The sequence below is a fragment of the Corvus brachyrhynchos genome, unplaced genomic scaffold (genome assembly GCF_000691975.1).
Source record: "Corvus brachyrhynchos isolate BGI_N302 unplaced genomic scaffold, ASM69197v1 scaffold340, whole genome shotgun sequence".
NCBI classification, from domain to species: domain Eukaryota; kingdom Metazoa; phylum Chordata; class Aves; order Passeriformes; family Corvidae; genus Corvus; species Corvus brachyrhynchos.
This window is the reverse complement of record NW_008235987.1, coordinates 366,779-376,397: the sequence shown is the minus strand read 5'-3', so window position 1 is coordinate 376,397 and position 9,619 is coordinate 366,779. Positions and strand designations below refer to the sequence as shown.

The following is a 9,619-nucleotide window of genomic DNA, read 5'->3' as shown; positions in this document are numbered from 1 at the left end:
GTCGGGGGCGGAGCGGAGCCGCGGGGAGCAGCGGGGGGAGCAGCGCGGCTCACGGCGGCCTGATGGGTTTGTTCATTGCAGATAAGGCCACGAGCCAGCTCCTGCTGGAGACAGACTGGGAATCCATCCTGCAGATCTGCGACATGATCCGTCAGGGAGACACCCAGTGAGTGCTCCTGGGCTTTCGGACGTGCTGTGGGCACAGCTCTCCTGCCTGCCTGCACAAGGAAGGAGACCCTTCGAGGGTCTCGGACCTGGCAGCCCGTGGTAGCACATGTCTCATTATACGCTTCCGTAAGAGCATCAGAGGGGCTGTAGAGCACATCCTGATGTGCTGGTGTGCTTCCCGGACCCTGGGAGCTGCCGATTACCCCTGGCCTGAAACTCAAGCTTGAATGTGCTGATTCCTTCCCAGTTTTACTCAGTGAATCATGTACCTCTGAGCTAACTGAGCCCTCATGTCAGGGTGGGGATTGGTGGGTTGTCAGCAGCGGGTGGGATCTCCCCTCAGATCCTTGATCCCCTGAGAACATATCTCCTCTTCCCCTCCCCAGAGCGAAATATGCCGTCAATGCCATCAAGAAAAAAGTGAATGACAAGAATCCCCACGTGGCCCTGTACGCGCTGGAGGTAACGGCAGCTGGCTGGGAGCACTGCAGGGGCTTCTTACTACCTGCCTTCAGACTGCACAGGTTACTGCAGCACAGCATGGAGCCAGCCTCTTCCTGACTCTGGCACAGAGGTTTTGGGATGATCAGCCCAGGGCCTTCATGCTTTAGTTCCATCTCGGCTTTGGAACAGGCAAAGCTGAGACTGGGGCTGCTGTCCCTGGGGTTGGTTTCCACAGAGCAGAGTCCCCCAGCCCCGCATGGAGGTGAAGGACAGCTGGCTCACAGTGCAGGGAGTGGATTGACATGGCCCCAACACACCTCATTGCTTAAGTAGTGCCCCATGTTCAGCCTGTAATGTGTACTGGGACCTCCACAAGTTGCAGGGGAGGCAGGAAGCTGTGGGCTGATGTTGCCTTGGCCCTTGCAGGTCATGGAGTCGGTGGTTAAAAACTGTGGCCAAACAGTCCATGACGAGGTGGCCAATAAACAGACCATGGAGGAGCTGAAGGAAATACTCAAGGTAAATAGGTTTATTTTACTATCTTTTTTTTTTTTTTTTCCTGTGGAAAAGCAGCAGCAGCAGGAAGAAATGTGTGTGTCGTCTCTTGTATTCCCTTTGGGTAAGGAGCAGAAGGGAAACTGGAAATGCGCTTTAGAAAAGAGCAAACTGTCATGTGGTGTGAAGGGGTGGATGTAGACAGTGAAGGAGGGCTTCTGAGAAGAGGAAATGTGGTGGGAGCAGAGGTTTGTCTGTACTGTGAAATGGCAGGAAAGTGCTGCAGAGGCCTTGGCCATTCCATGGTAAAGGCTCCTGGATACAACACTTGGGTTGGGACAGCAAAGGAAACCGGGTGATAGCCTGGCACCTGTACCAAGGACCTGGGCAGTGGCGAGGTGAATTCCCTCTTGTGGAACAATGTGAGACACATAGGCAGGTAAAGCAACAAAGGAGAAACCAACTGGAGCTTCCTCTGTGTCACGGCCATTTCATTGGCATGTCAAGTTGTTCAGGAGCTCTGCAGGATGTGACCATGGCTGCTGGCACTGACAGGTTGTTGTTACAAGCTATCACCAGTCTGATACCTGCTGGAGCTTCATGTGTCCTTGGACTGGGGAATTCTATGACTGAAGTGGAAATGAGAACTGTCTCCAGCTCCCAACTCAGAACAGCAATGCCCAGACAAGAGCTTGTTAGCATCATACTGTTCCTTCCTTACAGCTGCTGTCTTCCACCAGAAATAAACAAACAGGTGACCCAGATCCTTGGAGGATGAGCTGTGTGAGTCCTGTCACCTTGCACACCGAGCAGGGTGTCTCTCCTGCCACCTTCCTGCTAGGGCTGACTCAGTCTCCATGCAGGATCTTCTCCTGAGGCAGGAACACTGCCATAGCATGACACCTAGGTGTGGTAGCATAGCTGCTCCGAGGGCTGAGGACATCGGATCAGATCCAGGGATTTTGTGGTTTTCTCAGTCCTTGCCTGCCTCAGGAGTTTCACAACTGCCCCATTCTCCTCCCACACTTGGAACTTTGCTGCTTGTGAACACCTGATGCTGATAAAACAGTCCACGTTCTGATGAGGTTCAGGGCTGTGACATATATGGAATGCAGGATTTTGCCAATTGTTCTAGAAGTTGGAGTTCCAGGAATTGTCAGTAAGTGATGCTGTGTGGGCCAAGGTCTTGGCTAAAATCAGAGCTTGACAGTGCTCCTATGCTTCCTGGGGATTTCTGGAACAGCCAGTCATGTGGATGTGATCACTTGGTCAGCTGATGACATAGAGGCTCCGAGACTGGCTGAGGTCAGAACAGGCTTGCCAACTTTTCTCCAGTTCCTTGAAGTGTGATGCAGTTGCCCCTGCCTCCAAAGGGCAGCTGTCTCAGCTGTCCTCGCTGTGTCACATCCTGAGATGGCTTTGAGTACTCCTGAACTGGAGGTGCTGGCACCCTCCAGGCACCCCCCACCACTGTCAGTGGGCAGGCAAGGCGGGCTGTGCTGTACTGGGCAGCTGGGGGTCCCATGGTGTTCTGAGTGTGGGGTGGGCAGCTCTTGTGTGGGGGTGGACAGAGCTGCTGGACAGGCCCCAGAGCCACTGGGCATTTGCTCTAAGCATCAAGGCCACAGCTCTGTTCAGTTGGTCTGTGCTGCTTTGAAGGACGTTTTGTTGTTTGTGCTGGAGGGGGCTGCTGAAGGGGTCTGCCCTCTGTGCTGTGCATTGTCCTTACTGCAGATTTCTGACAGCTCTTACCTCTCCTGAGTACTCTAAAGTCTGTCTTTCCTGAGTGGTATTTCTGGCTTCTCTTCAGGGGGTTCACACCATCCTTTGGGTTTCAGGGGCATTTTCTCAGATGTTTTTTTCTCCTCCTTCCTGTGCAGAGGCAAGTGGAGACAAGTGTCCGCAGTAAGATCCTATACCTCATCCAGGCCTGGGCTCATGCCTTCCGCAATGAGCCCAAGTACAAGGTGGTGCAGGACACCTATCAGATAATGAAGGTTGAAGGTGAGGACTGTTGTCACAGGTGAGGGGACACCTGATGAAGCAGCTCTGCTCTGCAGGAGCCTTGGCAGTTCCCTGCCTGATGCGAGCAAAATCCAGACTTGCAGCACTGAGCTCTTCCTTGGTTCCCAATACCCAATGAACCCCTCAGGGTGACTAAATCCCGCTGCAGAGATGGGACAGTCCTGTGGTCCCAGGACCGGGGCTGCCTTGCTGTGGGCCTCCAGCATACCCAGCGCCTCAGGGCTGGCAGGAAGACCTGAAAAGCAGGAACTGCAACTTTTCTTGGGGAGACTGGCAGCAAGTCATCGTGTCCTCTGGGAAGGGATTTGCTGTGGGGCAGTTCCTTCCTCACAGGCTTTTGTTCCTGCTCCCACGATGGGTCCACGCTCCCACTTTCTGACAGTGTTAGTGTGACATTTTCCCTTCTGTCCCAGGACAGCAAGGGCAGGGACACGCTGCTGCCTCTGCTTCCTGCTGTGCACCAGAAACTCTGCAGGCAGTGGCAGAAGCTTGGAGGGTCAGTCCCCCATCCTGAGCTGGTGCTGCCAAACTCTGGCCCTTCAAGGACTGAGACTCACAGCCTTGCCTGCCCATCCAGCGGGCTTTTTATCCCCCTCAGTTCAATGTACTGAGAAATAATAAGCCTTATCCAGAGGCCTGTGATGTCCCTTGTGGGTGTGTAAGGGAAACAATTGGCCCTTGACCAGTACCTCCCTCTGACACACCATGGCTGAGGGGTGCCTGCTGGTGTGTCAGAGGGAGGTACTGGTCAAGACAAGAGGTGGTGCTGACCTCGCACCTGTAGCATGAGCTTGCAGGCACCGTGGCCTCCCTGTGCCAGAGGACTCCTCTCACAACGGGACTCCGTTTCCTCTCCCGCAGGTCACGTCTTCCCGGAGTTCAAGGAGAGTGATGCCATGTTCGCTGCCGAGAGGGTGAGCTCTGTGGTGGGGGGGAGCAGCTGGCACTGTGGGACAGACCTGTTTCCCCATCCCCTTCCTGCCAAACCTGCAGGTCTTGCATTCCTCCGTTTTGTGTGGATTGGAGGCCTTGCTGGGAGAACTGACCAGGACAGGGAGTCAGACCCATCATTCTTCCTGCTCACTGGCCCTACAGCAGCTTGGCAGGCTGGACGTGGCAGCAGGGCACTGCTGAAGTGATTGCTGTGCAGATGCTTTCCTAGCAAATCTTGTACTGACTGGGAAAGCATCACAATCTCTAAGGAACATGAGATAACTTCTGGGGATTAATATTTCCTGTGGAGCTGCAAATGCCTCCAGTCTCCCTCGTGAGGCATGAGAGCCTTGTTAGCCATCAGAGCTCCTGAAAGGCTCAGTGCAGACACACTCCTCCCTCCTTATGCAATTTCCCTTGACCCTGACAGGCTCCAGACTGGGTGGATGCAGAGGAGTGTCACAGGTGCCGAGTGCAGTTTGGCGTTGTGACGCGGAAGGTGGGTGCTGCTCCTGCTCCTCTGGGTTCCCTGCTCTACACAGCCCTTGGGACTTGCAGAACTCCCTGCAGGACTTGCTATGTGGAAGTGTGTTGGGGACAGACCATGTTTCCTGGCTGCTGGCAGGGAAATGCCAGGAGTGTCTGAGTGATGTTGGCTAAAGGAGAAGGAATGTCTTGCCACCACACTCATGTCTCTCGTCCTTCACAGCACCACTGCCGGGCCTGCGGGCAGATCTTCTGTGGGAAATGCTCCTCCAAATATTCCACCATCCCCAAGTTCGGGATTGAGAAGGAAGTGAGAGTCTGTGAGCCCTGCTATGAGCATCTCAACAAGTCAGTACCCTTCGTGGTGGGTTTCTTTGCCTGTGACAGGTGGGACCGTGAGGGAGGAAGCATGGTGTGGAGCTAGCTCCCTGCAGAGCACAACGGGGGCTTCCCAGGCTGTGCAGGCTGGGCTGGGCCCTCTTCCTTCCTGGGAGTGGGGTTTGCCACTGGAACATTGTGCAGAACTGGGCTCTGGTGCAGAGGAAGGAGCATTCAGTCCATACTGTTACCTGTCACTACAGGAAAACTGAGGGTAAAGCTGCTGCCACCTCTGAACTGCCCCCTGAGTACCTGACCAGCCCCCTCTCTCAGCAGTCCCAGGTGAGTGGCTGCCCCATAGGTGATCTGGTGATCCTGACCTGTTTGTTTATTCCATTACTGACCACCTCCTTGTCTTTCCACTTCCAGCTGCCTCCAAAGCGCGATGAGACAGCTCTGCAAGAGGAAGAGGAACTCCAGCTGGCTATTGCCTTGTCTCAGTCAGAGGCTGAGGAGAAGGAGAGAATGGTTTGTTCCCTGCTGGGATCTGAGAGGGGTTGTTGCTCTTCGGCCCAGCTATGCTGGGCCATAACAGATCTCTGGATATGTCCTGATGTGAGCGAGGCTCAAAGCCTGTGGAATGAGAGGGTGAAAGCAGAGCCAGGCACAGGCTGTGTTGTGGTTGGTTTGGAGAAGCCTGGACTCTATCTGAGTTGGCAATTTTCTCTTTTGCAGAGGCAGAAAACAACCTACTCCATGTACCCTAAGGCTGAGCCCACTCCTGTCACATCATCGGCTCCCCCAGCCAGCACGCTCTACTCCCCGCCTGTGGTATGTCCGTGGCAGCTCCTGTACATGAAGTGGCTGGACACAGGCCACTTCCTGAGCCCGAGTCTGCCCTGCTTGTGTCCAATTTAATCCCCATTCTGAGGGAAAATATTTGCTCCATTCAACCCCTTGCTCATTCACTGTGTTTTGAGCAAGAAGATATGTTCTCAGCTGGCACTTACTTGCCTCCACTGCCTCCCAGCTTGTGTCCCCTTTGAGGCTCTCACTGTTGCTCAGCACTGGTGGTTATACATGGCCAGGTCCGAGCTGAACATCTGTGTGGGACCTGGGGATCTCTGATTTTGCTGAACTGCATTTCTCCGTTTGTCTCTTTCCAGAATTCCTCTGCTCCCTTGGCCGAGGACATTGACCCAGAGGTAAGAATCCTGGCTCTGCTAGTCTGCAGCACAGGCTTGCTGCTGCAACTCAGTGATGCTCATCTTCCTTCTCTTCCTGGCAGCTGGCTCGGTACCTGAACCGTAACTACTGGGAGAAGAAACAGGAGGAGGTTCGCAAGAGCCCCACGCCGTCAGCACCCCTGTCCCTGACGGAGCCAGCTGTGCAGCCTGGGGAAGCCCACCCTGCCCCTCTTGGGGTGGTTGAGGTAAGAGGGCGCCCGGGCCTGAGTCTGGCACCTACCGAGGGGCAAGAAGCACCCTACTCTTTGGCTCTGCAAGCTGGCTGCTGTCTCTTGGCACTGGGAGGTCCCAGCTGACAGGCTGCCCCATCCTTCCTTCCAGCAGCAGTACCAGAACGGTGAGTCCGAGGAGAACCATGAGCAGTTCCTGAAGGCACTGCAGAACGCGGTCACCACGTTTGTCAACCGCATGAAGAGCAACCACATGCGAGGCCGCAGCATCACCAACGACTCTGCCGTGTTGTCCCTCTTCCAGTCCATCAACAACATGCACCCGCAGCTGCTGGAGCTGCTCAACCAGCTGGACGAGCGCAGGCGTGCGTGGGAGCTGGGGGAGCTGCTGGCCCTGGGCGTGGGTGGGCAGCAGCCAGGGCTTCCACCGTGTCAGGGTTCAGCATTCCCATGACACAGTCTCACTGGAGAGAAGCTAGTGTGGAGTGCAGAGACAGTCTGAGTGCTCTGTCCCCATGTTCCTGAGGCTGTCCCTTCCCTCCCCAGTGTACTATGAAGGCCTGCAGGACAAACTGGCCCAGATCCGGGATGCGCGTGGGGCTCTGAACGCGCTGCGGGAGGAGCACCAGGAGAAGCTGCGCCGTGCAGCGGAGGAGGCGGAGCGGCAGCGCCAGATCCAGCTGGCACAGAAGCTGGAGATCATGAGGCAGAAGAAGCAGGTGAGGCAGGGAAGCATGTCCAGGGTATTCCAGGCCTGCCTGCACTGTGGCCCAGCTCAGGGCTGGCAGGGATGGCTTCCCTGGAAGGAGGGGTTGTGTGGTGGTATGGCTTCCAGCCACCACAGCCCTGTTCCCACAGGAGTACCTGGAGATGCAGCGTCAGTTGGCCATCCAGCGACTGCAGGAGCAGGAGAAGGAGAGGCAGCTGCGCCTGGAGCAGCAGAAGCAGACCATCCAGATGAGAGCCCAGATGCCAGCTTTCTCACTGCCTTATGCCCAGGTACAGCTGCTGGGGTAGGCACCCCCCTGTCAGGTTCCAGGAACTGTGGCCTTAAGCTGGCTTTCCTCCTCCCACCAGCTCCAGGCCATGCCCGCAGCCAGTGGGGTGATCTACCAGCCCTCTGGGCCCACCAGCTTCCCTGGCACCTTCAGCCCAGCTGGCTCCGTGGAGGGCTCTCCCATGCACAGCGTGTACATGAACCAGGCTGCACAAGGGGGAACTGGGCCCTACACGGCTATGCCCGTCACCGGGACTGGTACGCTGGGCAGCTCAGCCTGTGGGGGTAGGGGTGAGCCTAAGGCAGTTGCTCCAACCTCTGCTCTCTCCACCCAGATCCCAGCATGGTGAATGCCTACATGTACCAGCCGGGCGCCAGCGGTGGGCAGGGGCCTCAGCAGGGGCCGGCGGTGCCCACCACCACTCCTGCATATTCATCCTACCAGCCCACACCCACACAGGGCTACCAGGCAAGTGAGGCAGTGCAGCCTGCAGCCAACTGGGACAAGGCCTGGGGTGTTCTGTGGGGGTGGGCAATGTACCCCAACTCGGCAATGGGATCTCTGAGCAGGAGGGGGAGGGGCTGGTTGGTTCCAGATCTCCAGATCTGCTGCTCTTGCTGTGGAAGTGGGATGGAGTCAGATCCATTTCTGGGCACAAGGGCCTTGTTTGGAGATGTGAGCCATTGCTGCCTGTGCCACCTCTCACCAGCCTCTCCCCACAGACTGCAGCCTCACAGTCGCAGAGCATCCCAGCCATCTCCCAGGCACCCCAGTCGGGCACCATGGGCTACATGGGCAGCCAGTCTGTCTCCATGGGCTACCAGCCCTACAGCATGCAGGTGAGCGCTCCCTGCTTGGGCATGGGGGGACAAGCCATGAGTGGGCTCCAGCCCATGGAGCCATCCTCAGGGAGGTCTGGTGGAGGCTGGGGGCTGTCACCACTGCCCTGTGGGTACTGCATGTACCCCAGCCCCTCTGACACCCACTCCCTTGTTCCCATAGGGTCTCATGTCTGCCCTGCCAGGCCAGGATACAGCTCTGAGCAGCCTGCCAGCCCAGCAGTCCTACCTGCCTGGGCAGCAGCCTCTCTACCAACAGGTGAGTGCTACCAGCCCAGGGTGTCAGGACCCAGTGGGGCATCTGTGCTAACGAAGCTGTTTCCTCTGTTCCAGGTGGCCCCAGCTGGGGGGCCCCCCCAGCAGCAGCCCCCACCAGCACCTGCCCCCGGGCAACAGCCCCCAGGCAGCGGAGAGGCCCAGCTCATCTCGTTTGACTGATTGTGGCCACAGGGCACAGGGGTCTCGGGGGTCCCGTGGGTCCAGTGTAACACTACTCTTCATCCGAAATCACTCTGTACTTCGACTACTCGTCCTGTCCCCCGGCCCCATGTCCCAGGGGCAGCGGGGCCATAGGCTCCTACTACCGGCTTTGGGGACCAAGGGGCAGGGGGGCAGCCCCCCCTGCCCTGCAGCCTTCCCTGCAGCCTGGGGTAGCAGCCCCCCGGCTCACCCACTCACCCGCAGCTGGTGGCCCCTGGGGCCAGGTGAGAGCTCGGCCTGTCCCTGTCGTTGCCCCGGGGCTTGTGGCTCAGGCCCCAAGGGTGCAGCGCTCCAGCCCTGCCCGGTCCCCGGCGCCAGCTCTGACCCATCCCTGCTGAGCCCCGCTCCCCGCAGCGCCCTCACGGGCCCGGGGCCCATCGTTGGGCCGGGCCTGTCCCCGTCCCCGCCCCTCGCAGGGGAGACCGAGCGCTACCGGTGACAATAAAGCGTTGGAACGAAGTGCGGCCTCGTGTGCTGGGCGGGGGCGGGCATCCCGCCAGCGGCCGGCGCCTGTGGCTGCCAAGGGGTGGCGGCAGCTCCAGGGTGCGGATCCCTTCGTACTTTCCCTCGCAGTACCGGCCAGCTTCAGCTCCATTTCAGTTTTGGCCACATAAGTTTCCTCTCTACAGAGTCTAGAATGTTTCTATGCTGTAGATGCATAGTCCTGAATTATTAAGCTTTAAGGAGCCTTAGAGTGAATTAGTGCAATTAGTGAAAGTCAAAAAGGTAAAATGACAAGGATTTCAGACTTTGTTTTTGTTTGTTTTAGTTTGCACTCATGCTTCAATTTTACCATTAACCATCGTGTACAGTGTAGAAATATAACCAATTCTCCTTCCAAGCATTCTGGAGAGGAAGTAATTTCTGTTCCTTCGTAAATGAAATTTTTTCTACTCTTTTTTAGAACTGATAATTATAAATAGTAATGGATTTATTATGATCGATCTCGCTTTTCTATTCTGCCCGATTTTGCCTACAACTCCCACTGCAGATCGGTTTGCCCTACCTCTATCACT

At 56.8% G+C, this 9,619-nt stretch overlaps 1 protein-coding gene across 2 annotated transcripts; it reads left to right on the top strand.

Annotated features, from left to right (window-relative positions):
- Positions 1-10: 10 nt before the first annotated feature.
- Positions 11-9,062, top strand: HGS (hepatocyte growth factor-regulated tyrosine kinase substrate). Of its 2 annotated transcripts, none has more exons than XM_017730011.1 (20): positions 11-166; positions 555-630; positions 1,039-1,131; positions 2,988-3,111; positions 3,994-4,046; positions 4,496-4,564; positions 4,775-4,899; positions 5,133-5,211; positions 5,299-5,397; positions 5,605-5,700; positions 6,036-6,074; positions 6,158-6,301; positions 6,441-6,651; positions 6,833-7,005; positions 7,145-7,285; positions 7,364-7,541; positions 7,619-7,752; positions 8,007-8,123; positions 8,287-8,382; positions 8,457-9,062. In XM_017730011.1, exons 1-20 carry the CDS (start codon positions 63-65, stop codon positions 8,559-8,561), a joined length of 2,256 nt encoding a protein of 751 aa, XP_017585500.1. In that variant the 5' UTR covers positions 11-62; the 3' UTR covers positions 8,562-9,062. The 2 variants fall into 2 exon arrangements, with proteins under 2 accessions (XP_017585500.1, XP_017585490.1); XM_017730001.1 differs by having other exon boundaries at positions 6,438-6,651.
- Positions 9,063-9,619: the final 557 nt, after the last annotated feature.